The sequence below is a fragment of the Monopterus albus genome, unplaced genomic scaffold, assembly GCF_001952655.1.
Source record: "Monopterus albus unplaced genomic scaffold, M_albus_1.0 scaffold252.1, whole genome shotgun sequence".
Classification (NCBI taxonomy): Eukaryota; Metazoa; Chordata; class Actinopteri; order Synbranchiformes; family Synbranchidae; genus Monopterus; species Monopterus albus.
Window position 1 is genome coordinate 245,591 of NW_018128132.1, and position 23,044 is coordinate 268,634.

Sequence of the window (23,044 nt, forward strand, 5' to 3'; positions counted from 1 at the left end):
TGCAGAAAGTATTATCTACAGTAACAAGTTAAAGACCCACATGTTTTTCTCGGGAGCCGGAGGAACAAATTAAAGCTAACATGAGAGTGAACGGCGGGCTTTAGTCAGGTGGGCAGCAACACAACGGGATGCTCATTTTGGTCCATGACTTTAAATCAATGAAATATACAGTAAAAGTAAACACTGTACGAAGCAGATAAATAAAGGCACACGATTGATTTTAGAATATATGACTTTATTGAAAAAAGGCTTGAGCTAAAATACTGCCTCTTTGTTTACACGGTGACAATACAGTGGCTAATGCTCTAATACATCTCATGTATATGAAGATAATGCGTCACAAGCTGCCTCAAAAGAATAAAGTTGTTTCACATTGTTTTGGGGTCAAAAAGCAGAACATGCACACCCATGATGATGAATTTATTAAACACTTTTACACAGATTTATTGTAAAAGCTCTGGTGCCAAATATGCACCATGATAAAGGTGTGTTTATATTTGGCTGACATTGTTTAATCATACCAAATGTTGTCTACAGTGATGGTCTGATGAGAGCGGTGCTAACACTGCCAGGGTTAAATAGGGCCTGCAGTACTATACATAAATACACATAAAAAGTCTGTTAAATAAAGCTAAATACTTGTTACAAAATGAATCGAATTCGCACAACTCAAACCCCATTATTGTAATAGCATTTCACTACAGGTGATGCGATATTATTTTTCCTGCTCTCAAGATATTTATCACATTATTAGAAAGTCTGAAGTTTACAGTAGTAACAACACAATCTTCTTTTTAATGTTAATAATCTAATCTAGGAATGGAGAGGCGGTTTACATGACCAGTAACATTGTAACATAGCATTTAAGCTTGTTTATCAATGTGTTTGAAACATTTGTATATATATATATAAAATTAGTATCCATGAACTTCTATTACATTAATGAGACATTAATTACAGTTACAGGGTTTTTACACTACTAGCTGTAAATTGATAAGATTATCACCTGTTAGCAGACAGTTAACAAATAGATCGTGTAGAACTAAACACGATCAGACGGTGACCACAACCCCAGGGCTTCCTTTAGAATGTTAGGGAAAAGAAGGAGCTCTAGTGTTACGGCAGCGCAGCAGCTGAGAGCAACTGAGGCGGAGGCCCGTGGGGCACAGGGAGTGTCCAGATTGAAAGCACATGTTGGGCGCTTGGATTTCAACTCAGAGATTTAGTTCTGTTCTGATTCAGTGGCCCTGTCGACACATCATACATCAACCTCAGTACAGCTATAGAAAAACTGAAGTTAGTGTTCGGCTGGGACGACCGATAGTTTCTTCACTTGGTGTCAAGGGTTTTAATTTTCAAACACTGTGTGCATGTTACATCTCAGACTGGCTGATAAGGAAACAATGTGGAGAGGACAACAAACCAAAAGGATGAAATGTATCTCATCTGGCACTTTTTTTTTTATCCACATGGCAAAAGATGTATTATTCCACTGGAAAAGGAACCTGTTGCATTCTGTGTATTACTAGGTTATGTAAAATATTGCATGCATTTTTAAAAGTGAAATGTAATACTGGTTCTCACACTTTAAGGAATAGCCTTCATTTAGTAGTGACTGCTTACTGTACATTGCATTAAAAAGGCATTTAGTAAGATAATACACAATATAGAAATAAAACAATTACATACAAAACACATGTCTAACAATAAAGTGGCTCAAATAGATATAAAAAAAGTGAACAGATCACAAACTTTCATTTTGCCACTGTGAACATTTCCTTTGTGACGTTCATCACTCTGCTCTTTCGTGTGAATATTTATTAGCTTTTCGTTCCTAAAAAGGGCCGGTGTTGGTATGAAAACACTGCAGCTAATTTGTTCAGTTGTCATGACATACATTTACTCAGCCACTGTAATAAGTAGTAAAAAAAAAACAAACAAAAAAAACTGCTTTTGGAATTATGATGTTTTCTACCCTTTTACTAACAATAAATGAAATATAAAATCAAGATTTTAATGTTCACAGGTTTCTTCATTTTTCACCTTTGACTGTACAAATATTTAGTCTCTGTTTCCTGATATATTGATCAATAAAAAAGCTGCACTGAGAAGGGTTTATTCCATTTCTTTGTCAGCACAGTATGGCCTTAGCATAACCTCAGCGTTTCATTTCATTTTTCACTTTACACTCCAACAACAGCCCTTTTTTGTAACAGGTAAAAATATAGTGTATCATACAGAGTTCACAAAATAAACAGTGAAATACAAATCTGTTAATGGCTCTTACCCCTTATACTGAATATATAGCACCATGATATCAGTGCTTGTGTCTACATCGTTTGTGTGAGCTTCCTCTCTGTTGTGTTTTGCAGTGAGTTCAAAGACAGTGCAAGGCTCGTGATACTTTGGCCTAACCCCACTGGCCTCATCTCTGGATTTGTCCCAGAAAGTGGTGAAGCGAGCTTTTCTCATAACACCCCCATCCCAAATATTGTTTTAATGAGCATAACATCAGCAATAAAATGTAGAATTAACTTTTTAAAAATAGTGTTAAAAGTACATGGTCTGTTGTAAAAATAACTGATCATATTCATTTTGGGGTCTCTTCAGTTTGCCAAACCAGATTTGGGTCATGACCTTACATTGATAGGAAGTGAAGCCAACGGGACCCACAAAACTGTGTTTGTGAAACAGAAAGCTCAGTTTGTTCCTTTATAGTGGTGTGAAGCAACAAATCCTATGTTCAGACACAGTTAGTCAGAATTAGTTTATGTGAAGCACATTCATACACACACACTCTCGCTTTCTCACTCATGCCACTTACTCAGCACACACTCACACACTCACACACACACACACATATGTACATATCTTTGCATCATTTCAAAGTGTAATTGCACTTGGTGCTAACATGGTGACTGTGTGAGTGTCCAGAGGGATCAGTGGTGGTGCTGGTAGTGAAGTGCTGGTTCTGCTAGTGGTCCAGAGAGGTGGACAGGTACATGCAGAGTGTTTACATACATCCATAGCAGTGACAGGGAGGTATAACAAGGCCTGATGACATGCATCTTCTCTTGGGTTTAGTCTTTCTTGGTACTGCGTCTTCTGGATTTCTTCACTCTGGAGAGAAATGGATTAGTTAAGACTGAAAATGAGCACAGTTCAGAAATAAGTACCCAAAGATTTAATGATGTTTGGTAATAAAATCCAGTGACTGAACAACAATGGTGAAGGTTAACAAACACGTGTGGATGGTTAGTCAGGACAGCTACCAGTGGTGGAATGTAATTCTGATAGTTGTAATTTGCTTGAGTATTTCCATTTTCTGCTACTTGATACTTCTACTCCACTACATTAATGTGTCAGCTACATTTACTTTTTACTTTTTAGATGAAGTTTTACACTGAAAAAACATATGAGTTTACAATTTACAATAAATAAAGATGAAGCCAATGCTGCCCAACCAGAGGTAGAAAGTAACTTAGTACATTTACTCAAGTGCAATACTTAAGTACAACTTTGAGTTTCTCTACTTTATTTGAGTGTTTTAATTTTCTGCTACTTCATACTTTGACTTCACTACATTTTATAGAAAAACTTTGTACTCCACTACATTTATTTGTTAGCTTTAGTTACTAGTTACATTTCACACTGAAATGAAACAAAATAAGTATGTAAAGACAGACTTTATTGGTGAGAAATTCACAAGCTACCCAGCAGTATGTAAAGTACTTCAAACTATAAGAATATAAGGTAGTTAACATTAACACCAACTTTAACGCTGTGATGTACACAATAATACACCAGTACCTATAGTCCAATAATATGATATATCTTAATGTTAACTGTGCCATTCTGTATAATGAGTACTTTAGTACTTTAAATATACTTTATACTAAAACTTTTGCACTTTTACTTAACTAGCAATTTGAATGCAGGACTTGTACTTGTAACAGACTTGTACACTGTGTTATTACTACTTTTACTTAAGTAAACAGTTTGAGTACTTCTTCCACTGCTGTTACCAACCTTGTTATCCCTTACAAAAAACAATTCATTTAAGTCCTCTTGCCAAATTTCCTCTCTAACCTCTGGTTTCAGTTAAATGACCCAAAAATGTAAAAATAAGTAATATTTCACAAAAAGATTCAGTCCAAAGCGCTTTGTCAGTTCACAACCCCTTAGATTTTTCTGGTGACCCTTTAAAGGACCCAACCCTTAGGCTGGGAACCACTATACTAAACTAACTAGACCCAACCCCAGACCTAAACCTGCATACTCTATAGAACAGACAGACGTCGGGATCAATAATGTAGTAATGTCTTCTACAATAATACATCAGTCACAGGGGCTGTTGTTTAGCATGAGCACTTTTACTTTTGATATTTGAAGTATGTTGCTGATGACACTTCTGTTTTTACACTGCTGTATTAGTACTTTTACTTAAATAAGGAATCTGACTAGTTCTTTCACCACTGCCAACAACAACCATTTAATAAAACAATATTAACAATTAATAGACATTATTTTCACTAACTAGCCATTTCAGTAGCTCCCGGCCTCCTTTCTTCAACTTGTATACACAGTCACAAAAATGCTGCCAAGGAATACAGAGTCCTGGCAGTGAAGATGATGTGCATATGTTTTCTAACAGAGGATATGAACATGCAGCTGGGTGCTGGTGAAACAAGTGTGCATGCTGTGTGCTTAGCAGAGCAGTCATGGTCACGTTAGGGGCCTCGGGTGTTGACAGGCAGTTCTGATTGGTGGATATTAAGACTATAAATGTGATTTATGTGCAGTGTAAGTGAACAATTATATTGGTGATGGTGACAAAGAGCAACCAAGCTCACAAAAATCCTATCCTACATTTTCTTTTTCATACACAGTGTGTGTTTGTGTGGTCGCAGGCTGTATTATTAAAGGTTATATTTTCACATCTCTACATTGTTTTGACACTGGACTTTGGTTTAAACAGGTGGAGCATTTATAGATTCACTCACTTTGTACATTCATGACTCCCATTCTCAGCACCTACAAAATACAGGTACACTTAAGACTTTCCATGCTGAAGCCAGTTACTGCAGTTGTTTTCATGTTTTTGTCTCAGAAAACCCAGTGAATGGGCTCAAATGCTTCATGGAAGAACTCAAACAAAGTGGCTTCTCAGCTGAAACATATGAATTTTACTTATTTATTTTTTGACATGTCTATAAAGAACACCTGATTTTCTACATACAATATTCATTAAGACACACACAACAGGCTGAATATGAAAAGTCCGTGTTGCGTGTGTCTGGCAGACTGTTTACTGCTGTGCCATTCGTGTGGTAACACTACACTTAAAAACGCATCGCATATTCATGCAACTCCTTAAATTACATAACAAACAGTACCACTCCCCAACCAAGACATCTAATGTATGTAGCTGATAAGCAAGTAGTGATGATAAGCATGTCTAAAGGAATTTTTAAAAAGCTATTTTAAAATATAATAAACCCAAGATGAGAGTGTAGCATGATGAACACTGATGCTCCTTGGCTGAAGTCTCGCACATGCTTTCAAGCAGAAACACAAGTGGCAGATTTATGTCTGTCTTTACTTGATGATAATCATTTCACTGATAATAACTCAGCTGCTTACATTAACCGTGTCACTGATTTCCTTGAGTAATTGTCAGCAGAAAACTGAGAAATGGGAGCTTTTTGAAAATGATTTATTTCTTTTTTGCACACTCTAAACTCAGAAGAGCTGAAGAGCTGTATTTTATCTCAGCACCACTTGTGTCTGAGCAAAGAGAGTGATAAGGGTTTGCTTACTTGTTAATGGCGTTCTTTAAGTACTGCTGCAGCCACTTGGTCTCTGGGTTGATGCAGACTTCCCTGTTGTTCTTCAGCTTGGCACTGTGGAAGAAAAAAAGTGGAATTTGAGGAATCAAACTCAGTATTTTACAACTCCTGTGTGTAAAATGAAAATTTTAACTGAAAATGGTGACGTGTAGCTCATCTGTGTCCTGTATTACACTGAAAACAATACAACAGCACATTATTTGATGTGACACCTCATCAATTTTATTCACTGTTCAAAATAAACATAATGCAATGCTGATGCAACACTTTCCAAAAAAAAGTTGGGAGGGTTGCATTTCAGGGCTAATAAAGAGGTAAAACAATGAAATGATGATTCCAATTGAAACAGGTTATGTCAACAGGCGATTGCATCATGACTTGGTACAAAAGTCCAGGAAAGGCAAAGCCCTTTAGAAGATGGACCGAGGACCCGAAAAAGCAAACTTCAATTATTGAAATAAGCCGAGCAGGTGAAGACTTTTGCCCATGGATATCCATGAGCGATTTCCTGCTGCATCATATATTACAAGATAATTTCACAGAGTTCCAACTCTTACCAGGTCTGTGTCAAATAGACTCAGACTTTTCACATTCCAATTTCCACCGTTTGTGAAGATGTGAATTTGCTTGCAACCACCACAGACTTTGATGTTCATTAAACTGGTTACTCTTGATACTGTCCTGCACTGATAAGGTTTGACTAGTTGCTGTCTATTCTATATCAAAGTCCCCTTGATCTTAAATCCTGCAGTTAAGGCAGACATTTTATAATTCATAGGACAATATATTGTATGTAATGGCTGGGCAACACCAGTGGCTCAAATTAGTTTACAACACATTCCAAAAAAAGTTGGGACAGTAAAGCGTTTACCATGGTGTGATGTTGCTGTTCCTTTTCATGCTTAAAAGACATTTAGAGACTGAGGACACCAAGTGATTTTATCATTTTGTCCCATTCTTCCCACAAACAAGTCTTAAGGTGAGTAACAGTCTACTGCCCCAACGTTTAAGATTGTGTTGCAGCATCAGAATTGAAACGGGTGTTTATTTTGAACAAAGAATAAAGTTGATGAGGTATCACATGAAATAATGTGCACTGCATCAGTGACGGCCCAGGACTGTTGTGCACCTTAAAACGTGTTTGCAGGAAGAATGGGACAAAATGACACCTGACACATTTAATCACTTGGTGTCCTCAGTCCTTAAATATCTTAAGTGTTGTGAAAAGGAACAGCAACATCACACTATGGTAAATAAATACTGCCCCAACGTTTAAGATTGTGTTGCAGCATCAGAATTGAAACGGGTGTTTATTTTGAACAAAGAATAAAGTTGATGAGGTATCACATGAAATAATGTGCTGCTGTGTTGTTTTCAATGTAATACAGGACATAGATGATTTATACTGGAAACAAATTCCTTGTGTGTAACATTCTTGGCCAATAAAGGTGATTATCCTTTTTATTATCATCCTTATCATCCTTATAAATCACTATTTTCATTTTAAATTTTGATTTTACATACTGTGCCAGCTTTTTCTGATTTGGGGTTGTACTAAAACATTCTGAACAAATACATTTTAGTTTAAAGACAGAGAATATTTTAAATCCGCAATTTACATTTGATTTTATAATTTCTACACTTATACAGGTTTTGAATGAAGGACTGTGGGAAGTATTGTAGCGGCAGCAGAGATAAAGAAGAAGCAAAGTATCAAACTCACATATGATACTGTAAATGAGTTTGGAGACCATGCACAGTACTGGAGAATGTCTTTGCCTCTGGGCTTCCTCTGTAGCCACACATCCGGTGACGGTGTGCATTGCAGAGATTTTATCTGCTCTATTAGTTGTGTGGTCAACCAAACCATAACAAGACCTCCTTGTAACTTCATGGAACTGTGACAAACATTTTCATTACAACTCCCTAGTTGTTTCACTTGGTTTAAATATTAGGCAATTGTTTGTGCTGACAGCTCAACAGGGAACAAGACTGTTTACTGGATAAATTACCTTCTAAGATGGTTTTGCATATTTAGCTAAATAACTGCCATATATGATGTATCACATGAAATAAGTTTATTATTATTATCATATCCGTAGTGCATTCACAGACTGTTTTCCAAAGCATACAAAAGAAGCTAGTTCATGTTGTACAAACTTGGAACTTGCTTGGGTGAGTTAATCCATCACAATAAACTATCTGTACCCTTCACTGTTCTATATTAAATAGTTAGATTAAGGCCATATGGGAACCTTTTTCTTAATTCACCTTTGACAGTGTAAACTGTGTCTGTATAAAGCATTGGTAATCAACAAGACAAATAGCTGTGAGGTGCACAGTGTGAACATCACAGTTTTCTGCAGTATCAGATGTTGGAGCGTCCTTGATCACCCAAACATACATTTCAGAGCAGGTCCGGCTCACAGTTACGAGCGATCAACATACGGTAACTTTCTGAGTTAAAGTCTGAGCAAGTTTCAACTCCCTGTAAGCCGATGCACAAAGTACTGGAATGTGTGGAAACAAGGTTTCTTGCAATGTAGAACGGTGAACTACAAACTCACTGCAGCCAACAGTTTAGATACAGGTGGACAGTAATGTACAATACAGGCATTTTGCAGTTATAAAATTTAAACACCCCAAACCACTAAGGTGGGCTTTTAAAAATACCAGAAGAAACAATTCCTGACAGCCCTATAAAGACCATAATTTATATTTAAAGTTAAGGAGAAAATGCTAAAGATGCTGCACGTCAAACTACCATATGCCTTTATCGGTGGCTAATAAATCACAGTGATATTTATTTTTTATCAAAGCCCACTTCAGCAAAAGCTCAAACTAATCTCTGACACCTCCTCGAATGGACACATCCCAGCTAACGCTAGAGGATTACTACTTTCATCAAGCTGTAGCCCTAATGTGTTTTTCCAACTAAAAACAGGACGTGCTTTTTTGTTTGTTTGTTCTCTGTCTCTTTCTCTGTCAAATAAATAAAAAAACCTAGGTTTTGAAATTAACATAGTATGTCAGCATAATATCTGATATGAAGGCCGAGTGCAAAAACACCTCAGCTGAGCTCTAAAAACTCCAACACATTTAAACTGAACACTTTAGGATTACTACACATTACAGACTGACACCCGCCGGTCAGCGGTGGAAGATCCCAGGTCTCTGCTTCCACTCAGGGAAAGCTGGCAGGGAGGCTTGTACTGCCCTGTAGGTTGTAAAGCTGTGTCTACACTGCACACAAATCAACATGACATACTACAGTTTAATTTGTATCTGGGAAAGCATTTCTATCAGACTGGCCTGGTTTAAGAGTTTTGAAAGGCTCGGTTTAACAGAGATGTCAGCCTTCATTCATAGGATGCAGTTTTCGTGAGTTTTGCAGATGTTTTTATTCCACAATTATTTTAGGACACTGTAAATCACGAGTTAGCAAAATATTTGTTCAGGCAATGGTAAAAACAGCATTTTACAAGTGTGGAAGTCAGTGTCTCTGTAGGATCTCAATTAATTCATTGTAAAACATCCATTTCTATCATTATGCTGTTGTTTCATGATGGCAGCTTGTGCTGGGATAAAATCTTTATGATTATATGTCTATTTTTGTGTTAACTAACTAACTCATTATCATTGCTCTATTTCAAGCAGGACATGCTTGAAAGGAGATTTTATCCAAGTGAGACTGTCCTAGTTAAAAAACAGTTACACACTGTGAAATAACAGTACAAAAAACTTGCTTTGAATTTTTATTGGGCATTCTGTGTTTAAATATTCATGTTATAAATAACATTTGTCATTTGTCAGTAATTTTACAGTAAGGCCTTAATGTAAGATCTCTGTGTTGTGTGGCTTGCTTTGAATTTTTATTGGGCATTTTGTGTTTAAATATTCATGTTATAGATAACATTTGTCATATTTTTTTCATTAATTTTACAGTAAGACCTTAATGTAAGATCTCTGTGTTGTGTGTCGGTATAAGGACAAGTGTTTATTAATATGCAGTATTTGTTAATATCCTCTCATATGATTAAAGTGTTTTAGATCTTTTAAAAGTGTATTGTAAACTTTTTTTTAATAAGCTACGTCAAAATGCTAAATGGGGTATCTTGAACAATGAAAAATCAGTTTTCAAACAAACGGCACCTTTGCTTAAAAAATTCTGACTTTTTAAAAATTTGTGACAATTTAAATTCTGTCCCACTGACCAAACTGTAAACTGTGTCATCAGAAAGTTCTGGAGTAAGTCATTTTTATTTTTATTTCATTGTTTACTCATCAGGATGATATTATTTGCAGCAGACGGCAGACGCAGTAGCTACAGGGATGTCAGCTCTGCAGTCACAGAGAGAGTGATGGCCGACCTGTTGATGGATAGTTGAGTCACATATTTGTTCTGTTATCAGACAGTGCCGTGAGAGTTTCAGATCCACTGGGCTGGGGGCAGGCAAAACGGTCTTCCCCCTTCACACATATGGGTCTCGCGCCTCTGTGGCAAACGGTTGTTTTGTATGGGAGTTCACAACTCAGAGGTGCCTCACTGCTCCTCCTTTTGCTCCCTCCATCTCTCCATCACACATATTAAACATCTTCACCACTGTCTGATTTAGTTTCTACCCCCACCTCTTCCATTCCTCACCCTGCTTAAATGCACACACACGTGCAAATGAGCAAATGGCCCCTAAAACTTAAAAGAGCAGTTAAGGAGCATCAATTCAAACATCAGCCCTAAATCCCTCAAACTAACGTGAGCGTCGGGTGGTCGGAGAGCTCGGTAACTGGATCAGTGTTTGCTTTTCCTCCAGGGACCCCTTCTTCCCCATCTCTTTCATTTTATTTGAGCTGGTCAGCTTATGCGCTCGGAAGCTCTCTGCTGTTTTGAAGTGTCTCCCGTCATCCTGTTTATCTGTCTGCTCGTCTGGATGACTGAGAGCCCAGGTCCTAATTGATTTGACTGGAATTCCACAAGCAGCAGGTAGTAATTACTTCACAGCAAGTTAATACCAACAGCGTGCTGGGGGTGGGGGGTAGGATGAGGGTACACGTGGGGACACACGAGGGAGGGGGTTTGGAGGGCAAGAGGGGTGTAGTGTTACTGGCTTTCTTTCATCTGCCTCCATAGAGATCTCGGCACAGCGTTCTGTAGGATTTTCATCTGAATGACTTCTTGACTCCTCTGACAGTTTTCTGGAGAGAGGTTAGAGTTTATGGCTTGGCCAGAGCGACGTGTGTCCTCTCTGACCTTTTGCCATTCGGATACCCCAGCAGTGACCAGCCCCCCTCCTCCTTCTTTTAGTAGATCCCCACAGTCTTTTAGCCTTTTGGCTCTGAGGCTTCTGCCATCCTATTTTCTATAGCGAACAAATGAACGAAGCTTTTTAGTTAATGTGTTCCAGACCAGTGACATTATACTCAATGTTGCCTCGCAGTTTGAGGTGGGAAATAACAAAAGAGTGGATAAGGGACGCAGAAGGTCAGCAGAAATACAAAGGCAATCACTCTGACCCTTAATGATTGCTTCCTTTGCAAAACATAAACGTTCCCTCGAGCTCTGGCAGCTACAACTTTCCTCTGTGTGAGTGGATCATGTTGTTTTAAACTCAGGCCTCTCATTCAGGAAAGAATAGAAGGATATTAACACTACGCACCTACCTGCAATTTATCAGCACAGAGTTTGATTAATGAGTGTATCACTACAGTTTTTTTATTTTGATGTTCCTTATATTCAAAGTAACATTAAAAGTGAGAAATAAAAAGGTTTTAATACAAAAGACTAAACTAGTAAATACAAGATCATCAGGATATTAACACATCAAGTCATTACTGATGTTTCTTTTCTCTAAGTCTCCTATTGTACATTGTATTTGAGCAGATGTGTAATTGTTTTTTATTTATTTTCATTCATTATATAAAATAGTTTTATTGTTGTTGATGTTATTTTATTCATTATAATGCATAAATAATTATCAATAGGTGCAAGATTAAAATGGCATTAGTTCACATAGTCTACCTGTCAGAAGGTTGGAGACACTTTCTGATTGAATCAAATGGGAAAGTGTCTCCAACCTTTTGACAGGTAGTGAATGTAACGTAATTTAGTTGCCATTTAATTTTTGTGGCTGAGGGATTTCTGTAGCAAATGTGTGAATATGTATTCTTATAAATTCCTTTAAGCATTCTTTCATTTCCATCATTTGGTACACCCCCCATGTATTGTGTTCCTAAAAATGTTTTGCGCCCAGATCTAACTAAATGAGCCCTTTCTCCATGAAGAAGTCACAAAGGCACAGTAAATATAACAGACTGTATCAGAACAGCTAGGTTCCAATTGCACTGTTGTGGTCAGTAAAAATATTAAGTACAACTAAGGGGAAATCCTGTCAGGATGGTTAGTTTACATTAGTGCTGCTGCTGATTCATAGATAAAACCCTGCAAGTAATTTCAGCACCACGCTGAGCAGTGCGGGACCTGCCAGCCTCCTCTTAGACTCGCTCCCTCCTCAGGGTCTGGGAGCTGTTTAGGAATGGATCATATCATACAACAAGCCAGCTCTTCCTGTCAGATCAGGGAGTGACCTTGAGCCGCATAACTACTTTCACAGTCAGATTTAATTATGATAGACAATCAAACAAAGGAACGGACCAGCTTCGTAACCATAAAACAACAATACTGCTGCCCTGCCGAGCTCTGGGGTTCCCTAGTGCTGGCCTTTCCTCATCTAGCTTCAGTTTTTGGGTTGATAAATTTTTTTTAAATATCATTTATTTATTGTTCTCTTTCTTTACTCCCCCCCTGCATTCTTCTGTAAATGCTCTGTATCCATGTTCATGCTCAGTGTTTTATCTTGTTACTGTGCTGTTTTGTTGCAAGAAAAAAAACGCTGAGTAGGAGCGCTGTTACATAATCAAGGAGCGTCACATCCCTACGGTGACAGCCGGTGGACTCAGAGATCTAGTTAGCTATGTTACAGTAATGCAAGTCCAAAAAAAAAAAAATTTGTCATTGAGTTGGACCAGGTGCTATGGAAGCACGAGGTTTTGGCATATCTCAGGAAATATGCCAAAGGGCTGCTTTTCTTCAAGTTAATCACTGCAGTAATTTTAGACCCATTTACTTACATGACTTGGAAGGGGCAGTTGGGCGTGTGGAGGAACTTGAGCTCTTTGATGGAGCGCTGAGGAACCGTGTTGAGAGTGGAACGACACCAGCAACGCTCAACCAGACTGATGGGCTTCGCTGCAAACACACAAGGAAGATGACAAATTAGCACCAATGTGAAATAAGAAATTCAATGAAGTTACGAGACACTAAGCAGATGACACAAGCCTTGACTTCACTGATGGCTCAATAAAACCTGGTGTATTCTCAGCTGTGCACCTCAGTCCCTGACATTATGATGCTGTTCACTGTTACTGCCAAACAAATAGCCCCAACAGGCCACAAAAGCAATTTTATAAGCACAATTAAATCATTTTTTATTAGGCTAATTTAGTGTAAGGATAGCAGGTTCAAGAATCAAGCAGAAAAGTTAGGCCCTTCATTGTATCACAGGCTTGTTAAACAAAGCTTTTGGTACTTAAGAAATAATTAACAAAATCTTAATTTACTTTGAGAGGAGGTTCTATGAGGAGTTTAGAATTTAGGACTCACTTCCCTCAGTGGAGAAATTCAAAGCATGTTCAATCTACTGTAACAAGTCTTCACAAACAGCTATTGCTCGGAACATCACGTTCATTAAAAAGAGATTATCTCCTTTTGGCCACTCTCTCTCTCACTCACTCACACACACACATGCAGAATTTTAGCGTTTCACTCCCAGAGCATTCAGCCCGGCCACTCTAAAGGAGAAGGGTCCTCAACATTCAATTTGCAGTGTTCATCTGATCTCTGCGGCTCATACAGAACCAACAACCTCTCGAGAACATTCTTAAAATGATTACAAATCACCCCTGTGCTTCCATGGAGGCTTGTGGGGCTCCAGAGGAGCACAGATGCACACCAAAACCTCCAAATACGTGCAACTGCAAACTCATTGTAGCTGACAAAGTTTCTAAAAAAATGGATAATGGTTGTAAAAATGTCAATAAAAATGAGAGGAGAAACGTATTGCAATAAAACTTTTACATAAAAATCCAGAGCCTAGATGCTTTGCTCTAATATGCACAAATGGTTTGAATTAAAAATTGCTACACAGACACTGCAGTCTGTCAAGAAATGCTAACGGGTCACAGAGCACATTCTGATTTTGTAATTATTTTACAAATTTCAAGAGCTCTTTCTTCGTATCAGCCATTTCCCGCGCAGATAAACACTCACATTACTTGAATCAGGTGCACCAGGTGTAACTGGCAGACCTTTGTTCTGTGCTTTAATATAGTCCTATTGATATGCATATGTATAATGCAACACCAAATGTCCTGCCACAAGTGGCAAAATCCTCACTTATACCAGCCTAATGATTCACACCAACTGACGGCCTTTTCTCATGCAAACTAAGGGATCATTATGCAGCAGGCATGCACCGGGGCCAGAAGCAACTGTCCGCTGTTATCACCACTGCATTGTTTATCCCCAATTAGAAACTAATTAAAAGAAAGCAAAAGGAAAAGACAAGCACACACATTTAGACCTAGCTCTTTAACATGGGGTCAACAAGCTTAGCATAAGCAGGGTTGGACGACTCAACACCCTGACTTGTGCCCTACCACGGTTAATATGTGGGACATTAATATGTTAGTATTAATCTCCCAGGTTAATATGTGGAGCCACACTGCATCCTACTGCGGATAGATGAAGGATTTTAGCCCAGAATACTGAATCTATTAAATACTAGAAATCCTACTACTTTTTCTATTTTCAAACAACAACAAAAATGTTACAAAATGATGCATCAGTAATGTAGGCTACTGATTTCTGTCAGCTTTTATACCAGTAAAGCAGAGCTGACCTAAATGATTATTTTCACTATTAATCAACCTGCTGAATAGTTTCTCTCAGGTTTGTTTTGGCCTATAAAATGTCACAGCTCACAGTATTTCAGGTCCCAGACTGACGTCTTCAAGTTGCATGTTTTCAGTGATCAACGGAGCAAAATTGGAGATCACAGAAAACCAGAAGGCAAAAATACACTTCTGACACTTTTAACAAATGGCTTAAACAATTCATCAGTTCTCAGATAGGCTGGAGGATTTTATGCTGATGACCGACTAACAGTTTAACCATGTCAAATATAGACGAAGAAAGTTGTGGATGAATCATTTTGGTGTAAACGTCAAATCTCTGTTCACCTTTATTCCATCTGAAGAACACAAGTTGCAGCAAAACGAGTGCAACAGCACTTCAGAATATGTCAACAGGGAATCTTTCTAGTCTGCAGCAGTTATCAGCTATCAAACCATTAAAGTTTAGGTGATTTTCTACCTTACACTGGGATTAAAATACTGATTATTAATGATATCCACACAGCCAATATTAATATAATCCAAGTGACAGAAACGTCAGCATCCAGACCATAGTCAGCAAAATCCCTCTCCTAAAACATCCCATGTATCAAACCTCCCAGAAATGACTGGTCTCACCGTTAGATGCTGGTATGCGTGTGGCCACAGCCAGTAGAGCCATCAGTGCCAGCAGTTTGACATCCATGGTGGGGGGTTCACAGGCTGCTCTCTCTCTGTTTCTCTCACCGCTACAATCCAGGACACAACTGTGACCGCCAGCTCCACTCTGCCTGTGTTAAGTCTTCCGAGGGGAGCTAGGGGAAGAGGGAAACTCACTTTCTCAGGAGGGAGGGGGGTCCCAGCATGAGGGGAGGGGAGGAGAAGGAGGGATCAGTGGTGGGTCAGTAGAGACTTCCTCGATTGTAAATGTGTTGGCTGGGACTCAAGGAGAAAGTCTGAGGGAAAGTCTTTCTCTCTCGTTCTGCTTTCTTTGACTCCTCTGCATCTTTTGGGTATTCTTCTTTTTTTTTGTTTTAAATGTTTCTTGTTCTTTTTTCTATAAATTTTATCTCAGCTTCTTTCTCACCCCTTTCTTTCCTCCTTTTCCGTCTGTCTGTGCGTTCTCTTCTTGCCACTTGTCTCACACACACGCAGCCTCCCCCACATCCCACCAGTCACAGACTGTTTTCAAACCCTGAGCTCCTGCTGTTGCGCTAATATATGGTTCAACTGAGTGCTGTGTTACTGTTTACTGGGAGCCAGATTCTCTCTGTGTCTCTCTTCTCTTTTTCCCCACTTGAGGACTCCCTGTCATCTGGCTCCGCTCCATTCGTAATGCCTGCTTTATGTCTTTACTGGGCTCCTCTGGACTTACTTTTTCTGCTCTGTGATAAAACAATTGATTTTTTATTTTCATTATTTCTCATTTGTGCATATCATCCTATAATTTACATTTTTCTCCTTTACCAAGGGAACAGCCAGCGAGGCAAATTTCCACGCCGATGCAGCTCAACTGCACCCTAGCTGACATCAGTCTACTTTAACTTAGCTTAACTCAGTCACTGTGTTTTGAAACATGAAATGAATTAAAAGGTCTTGACATTTGTTCACTGTTATGCTACATAAATTATACATACTGTAATTAATTGACATTTGATTTTACATTAAAAGCAAAGAGTTGTTTTGCTCTAGAGTGAGCGCTGTGAAAGGCGGGAGGGTAAATAAAAGCTTAAAAGCTCAGAAAGTGATGATGTAAGTTTGTGAAACACAGAGGAACTGATGGAGAAATTCCAACTTTATTTAAAAGAAAAACTGACTAAAACTGTGAGCAACAATAAAATCAGACACAGATGTGTGTGTACATGTGGTACATGTGTCTGCAAACACGCGTACAATTATGCATGTTCTCGTCTCGTTTCGCTCTGGCAGCCGGTAAACTGAAACTGGCCTTCATGTCAGAACATGACACCTTCTCTGTCAGAGCTGTTGAAGGCGATTAAACACCCCCCCCCCCCATCCTCTGCCTGTAGCTCCCTACCACCACCACTGTGTAATAAGGTCAGACGCTCCTAGATACTGCCTGTCAGTTCATACAGGGAAACCCCTCCCCTGACATTTACAGGTCCACACCTCAGAGAGAACCTGCAGGAGTGAGCCTGGCTGTAAAGCTGTAACCCCAGTGGGTGTGTACTGTTGGCATCCAATATACTGTAAGTGCCTAAAGAGTGGGGGGAGACAAACATCACCTCAGAGGAATTTACTTTCTTTATTTGACACTAACAGTGAATTTTTATTGTTTTATAGCCCATGTAAGTAGTGACACACAATTCAGTTAGCAGTTTTAGTCACAAGATGTGGCAATTTTTGTTAACTTTGTGAGGAGGTGCTGCTTTGATCACACTGATTGTAGAAAACACATTTTATAACTTAGCTCTAATGGAATCTAGCCATGCAGACAGTTTTAATTTTATTTCCTCAGATTCTGAGATGCCAGCTTGAGAGAGTTCTATTCCCACCGTGGATTAATGGAGCTGTATGATTTATCTGCATTCAGTTCTTGTGTATTTAGTGTTTTGAATATGTTTTTGAAAAGACAGTGTTAGGAGCATGTAGTTAAAATCCATCCATTTTTTAAACCGCTTAGTCCAAACGGGGTCACGGACCCAATCCCAGCCAGCAAGAGGTGGGGTACACCCTGGACAGGTCACCAGTCCATCGCAGGGCTAACATGCAGACTAACAACCACTCACACGGGCAATGTAGAGACGCCAATCAACCTATGTTGCATGTCTTTGGGAGGAAGCCGGAGCACCCAGAGAAAACCCACACAAGCACGGGGAGAACATGCAAACTCCACACAGAAAGGCCTCGGGTCAGCTGGGGCTCGAACCCGGAACCTTTTCACTGGGAAGTAACAGTGCTAACCACCGCACCAGTGTGCTGCCCATAGTTAAAATCAACAGTACAATTTCAATGACAGAAAAAAAAGAATAAAATTCTTCTTGAGACCCACAAAAAATGATTTTAATTAATGTGCAAGATGGTGCAAGATTAGAAAATGTGACAAAAGGTGAATGTTTTGGTCGAAGGTCCGGCACAACTTCACTTGTTATCTGGAGCAATCAGAGTATCGTTTGCTGATTAACTGTTAAAATGTAATATTTCACAGTTGTAACAACCACAAATCAATTCTGTGGAAACAGAAATCTCAAAATCTGGACCTTAGATGCTGCTAAAAGTCCTGCAAGTTGAAAAATTCTTTTTTTTTGTTTTGTTTTTTTGTATTTTGGATGAACTGACCCTTTAAAATAACCCAATTATTGCTGTATTACAGTGTGGGCTCTTAAAGGAACTACAGTATTGAGGACTAGGAAAAATATAAGGCTCGTTTTGATTAAACACAGTCCCTCAGAGAGAAACTCAACTTTGCTCTGAGCTCCTCACCTTCAACATCCAGCAATGTTTGGACTTTCTTCACACATGTTACACTGTTATGGTTTGGCATATGCATATGTTGTTTCAAATAAGGCAGTATTATGTTTTGTAAAAACACTAACATTTATGAGTTTGCTGGATAAACTCCCAAGCCATGTAAAAGTGTATCTATTATACCGTCACTCCGCTGAGACTTGTATTTACTGAGTGTGTCAGAAGCATTTTAGCCGCTCCAGCACTAACATGCCACAGAAGCCGTGCTGCAAAACAGGCCAGGAATGCGCTTGGCACGTTTACCTCTGCTAACACTGTCAATTGTATCACACGTGGGGTCAGAGGTCAGTGTTTCATGTCCCTGTATAGGGTTACAGGCACTAGAGCCACCAGATCTTTGTTATGGACCAGTCCTGATGGACGAGCCTGCACAAATGACTGCCATGATGAGGGATACGATGGAGAGCATGTGAGTGTTTGATCTGCATCAGGTCCAGCCTAAGTAACTAAGTAATTGCCCAAGTAAAGGTCATTAGGTGCAGTGAACTTTTCATTTTCACTGTAAATGTGCTCGTCTCTTATAAAACAGAACTGGATGTGGTTAAATTTGAACTAATGCATTTTTTAATGAGAATGGAAAAACATCTGAATGTGTTTTTGGTCTGACAAAAGCTGCTGTTTTCCTGCCATGACTCAACTCATGCTTTCTGGACAATTTGCACAATAAGTCAAAGTTAAAACACAAGTTAAAATATTTCCAAGACTGTAAAAAATACACAAACATTCACATTTTTTTGTCACATGAACTGAACAAACACAAGTGCTCTGTTCACTTCAGTAATCATCTGTCAGCAGCAGGTGTGTCATTGCGCACGCACACACACACACATTATTTACATCTTTCAATGTAAAAATGAACCCAAATAAACACAAAACTAATCTTTTCAGTAATCTCCCAGCATAACCGCAGGTCCAGACCTTCCTGTTGGGATCTCTGTGTGGAGATTGCTTTGTGGTCTGGCGTTTATTGTGTTTGTTCAGCAGCCTGAATCTGGTGCTGAGTTTTATTTTATGGTGGCAGGGCAGATGAAAGGTTCCCCTCCACTGGGCTTAGATAAACAGTAGTTCACACAATCACAGTCGCGGCTGTGTGAGAGGCTCAAAATGTGCCTTGTAAACACACATTAATCAACACGTGGAAAAATTCTCAAGAGCACCAAAGGCATCGGCTGTTCATAAAACAAGGAAGGTGTTGAGTAAAAACTATGACACTACAGAAACGATGTCTGTCTAGTTAGTGCTGTGATGTGGCCCAGCTAGTTTACAGCATACTGAAGATTTACTTTCAAATCACAGTGGATTTAGAAGGGGAACAGGTGTGTAATGTTGTGTGTGTGTGTGTGTGCTTGTTCAAAAGTGCTACAGCTCATTGGAGGACAATCTGCACAAAACTCTACTCTGTAAAGTGGCTTGGAGGGAAATAAAATCACATTTGGGACACATATCAGATTAATGTATTTAGTTACAGACCTAATATGGCATCCTGACTATTTCAGTACGAATACTGAGGTGTATCCATGTTTATATCAGTGATGCTTTTATCATAGAGGTTTGGTTTCACTGTGATAGAAAGGGGGATTTACAGTATACCAAAATTAAGCAGAATGTCCTCCTGTATGGGACATAGCCTCATAACTCTGGGCTACGTAGCGATACTCACCTCTGAATGGACAGAAAAACATTATTCTTAAATATTAGATTAGAGAAATGTTTTCAACAAACGTGAAAAAACCGACAGAGATCCTCTTCACAACAAATTACTGTATGTCCATGCTGTTTATAATTTAAAATCAGAAAACGCTTTGCTTGAAATTAAAATGCATGCTTCTGTGGGTTTGCACTTTGCTTTGTTCTTGTTGTAGGTAGTGTGGTTTAGTTTGTCGTTCCACTGCTTTGGTCTTACTATGACCTGTTAGATGGACTGCCACAACATTTTACACATACATGTTTCCAGATGATGTAGTTTAATGACTTCTATGATCCTACACTTTTATTCTAGTGTAAGCATGAGGGTGACTCCTGTGACTTCTCCACAACTGCTACTATACACACATTCATGTTCCCCTCAGAACTGAATGTAATCACCAATGACTTCTGATGCAGTTATCAGGTGAAGGTGTAAATGTTTCCAGCGCTTTATTTTATGATCAAATACAAGCTGAACAAACGAAGGTGTAAATGTTTCCAGAACTTTGTTTTATGATCAAATACAAGCTGAACAAATAATATCTATTCAGCCTCAGCTGTACTTTGTATTTTGTGCTAATGAACCAATATTAGCATGCTAAGGATGGCAACGCTGAGCTCAAAACACAGCTTCACAGAGCCACTAGCATGGATGCAGACTGTTTTGCTTTTCATTTATCATTTTTGTCAAAAAGCCACTAGCATGGATGCTTGCTTTTCATTTATCATTTTTGTCAAAACTTTAGCAAGTGCTAGCTCATTCAGGAAGCTTTAAATGGTAAAATAAATGACAGCATATTAGAAAGAAGTGCTCAGTTTGAACAGAGCTACAGCTGAAATAGAACACAAATGAAACTTTGAATGATTGAATGAAACAAAAGATCGGATGTAATTTGAATTTTCAGTCCTTTAGTGAATATACTCTAGTGATTAAGTACAACAAAATGAAACAAAATGAACAGTTTTTAAAAGCATTTTAGCTCTAACAACATTGGGTGGTGAGGAAGCAAGGGAGCTTGTGATAATAATGAAAGTAGGAAGCAATTGACAAACTACCGCCAGAACAAAAACATTACTGGCAACACTAAGGAGCTAAATGAATGAAGTACAAGTAACAGCAGACCATCATGTAAGCACTGGGAGGGCAGCAGTCTAATAGCAGTGCAGAAGCAACAATCATTAAAGGCCAAAGAGGTCCTGGCTCAACAAAAGCTGGATAAAGCTCCTCACTGAATCTTGCCACTTGACCATTTTAATCCTGTGTTTCCCATTCACGTGTACAGCAAATACAGTCAGAAAGCTATGGACGCCGGCGGAGAGCGATGATAAAGGCATTTCCATTTGAATAAGCGTCTGGTCTTTAGGTAGAAACGTCCTGAATGCGTTTGAAGTTTCCAGCTCTCCTTGGCTGTCAGTTACAGGAGAAAGGCCTCTCAGTGACTAATCCAGTTTACTTTGTGCCCATCTGTGGAGGAGAGAATCTGGCATGACACCAAATGCCACTCAACAGATGCTTTTCCAAATAAAGGCAAAAAATGGCCACCCCTCCCCTACTCTCCTCCTCTTCCATTCTCGTTTCCTGCTTGACAAGCTCATTGTCTTTTATATGTTTGTCAAGAATGTGGTTTGTATCTGACCCTGTTGCCATGGTTTCAGCCCCTGTATGGGGCGGGACATGTGTTTACTGTATATATTATGGGATGCAGACAAAGGAGGGGGCGGTTTGGAGTGCTGGTTCTCTTTAGTACCACATTTGAGGGTGTGAGACTGTGTGTTTTTAATGCTAGGCAGTTGTCTGCTTCTCTTTTCAGGGGAATGCAGAGAGTAGGAGGCCATAGGAAGGGATGGCCATCATAGCTCCAACTCTAATTGGATGGGATGTACTGTGCATGCTCAGTGACTGGGGGCGTGGTACTGGATGTGCCTGTGTCGAACCACATGGGTATATAGTTCCATGAATGAGTGTGCATGTTGATTGCATGTAAAGGCTGCTTTAAATAGACCAGGATGAGAAAAGAACAAGTGCTCAGGACAAAAAAAATACCTTCAATGTTGAGGCAGAAATGTCCCTTGTAAATATGAAATTCATCCAATTCATATATTTTAAATAATATTTATCATGTAGCACAATGAATTTGTCATTTGTGGGAGCCATTGAGAAATGAAGTTTTTGCTTAGCAAACAATGGAATAAAAAGTGTGATACAGAAGAGCACTTTGGCCCTCAAAAGGAGAAAATACTGACCTGGCAAATGATTGTATAAAAACATAATCACCTGTTTAAAACATCTCAGCAGCTGAAGATTTGGGTGAGTAGAATTTGGAAACAGCACTGGTCTGTAGTGATGCAAAATTAATATAGATTGAATGAATGAATATGAACAAATGAATAGTGAGCGGTTTTCAATGCATTTGTGTTATTTCATAGTTCAATAAAACACATGCAAACTTCACCTGGACAGTTTTCATGACATCACCTCTGAGATTCTCATTAGAAAAGACACATTTGCCCCCCCTCCTCCACCTGCAGCTCCTAACTGAGGGGTCCATCTCAAATTGTTCAGTTTTCATGTGTTTGTCTTAAACCAGAGCTGATGGAGGACAAGAGGTAAACCAAAGGCACCAGTTTTAAAGAACACATTCATCTACTGAGCTTTGTGGTGTTGGCAAATTAAAATCGCACACCTCTTCCAGTTCTAGCTTTGATAATAACAATTCAGCATTTTGCTCTTCTGCTGTTTGTTCTGCCCTGAAGCAGTTAACGGTGTAAAACCTGTGCAGTCAAGCATGCTGTCTTTGTAATATAAATTACTTATGGGCTCTGAAGTCTTAAAGGGATTTACTGTATCTTTGGTACATCAAGAATAAATCTGTTGCCTCTGGCACACACTCACATTTTTTTTAAACACCACACACAGACACCACGTGCATCCATGTACTATAGTTTCCAGCCTTGTTTGTGTGCTGATCAATAAACAGACACGCAGAGCAGTACTGTGGCCAGCTGTGGCCAGAGCTGAGGCCAGGCAGGGACTGGATCCTCAGTGTGCTGAGACGGAGCCAAGGTCATGACCC

The 23,044-nt window shown here is 39.1% G+C and overlaps 1 protein-coding gene across 2 annotated transcripts; it reads right to left on the bottom strand.

Moving 5' to 3' along the window:
- Nucleotides 1-237: 237 nt before the first annotated feature.
- Nucleotides 238-15,601, bottom strand: cxcl12b (chemokine (C-X-C motif) ligand 12b (stromal cell-derived factor 1)). Of its 2 annotated transcripts, XM_020621028.1 has the most exons (5): nucleotides 15,435-15,601; nucleotides 12,975-13,092; nucleotides 5,820-5,903; nucleotides 5,004-5,034; nucleotides 238-3,120 (listed from the first exon to the last, which is right to left on the bottom strand). In XM_020621028.1, exons 1-4 carry the CDS (start codon nucleotides 15,499-15,501, stop codon nucleotides 5,028-5,030), a joined length of 276 nt encoding a protein of 91 aa, XP_020476684.1. In that variant the 5' UTR covers nucleotides 15,502-15,601; the 3' UTR covers nucleotides 238-3,120; nucleotides 5,004-5,027. The 2 variants fall into 2 exon arrangements, with proteins under 2 accessions (XP_020476684.1, XP_020476683.1); XM_020621027.1 differs by lacking the exon at nucleotides 5,004-5,034.
- Between the last annotated feature and the right edge of the window lie 7,443 nt (nucleotides 15,602-23,044).

Coding starts and splice junctions, on each gene's coding strand:
- cxcl12b (XM_020621027.1), bottom strand. CDS start 15,501: ATGGATGTCAAACTGCTGGCACTGATGGCTCTACTGGCTGTGGCCACA. Junction 5,904..12,974: donor AACTGCCCCTTCCAAGTCAT/GTAAGTAAATGG, acceptor TTTCTTCCACAG/TGCCAAGCTGAAGAACAACA. Junction 3,121..5,819: donor TTAAAGAACGCCATTAACAA/GTAAGCAAACCC, acceptor ATTTCTCTCCAG/AGTGAAGAAATCCAGAAGAC.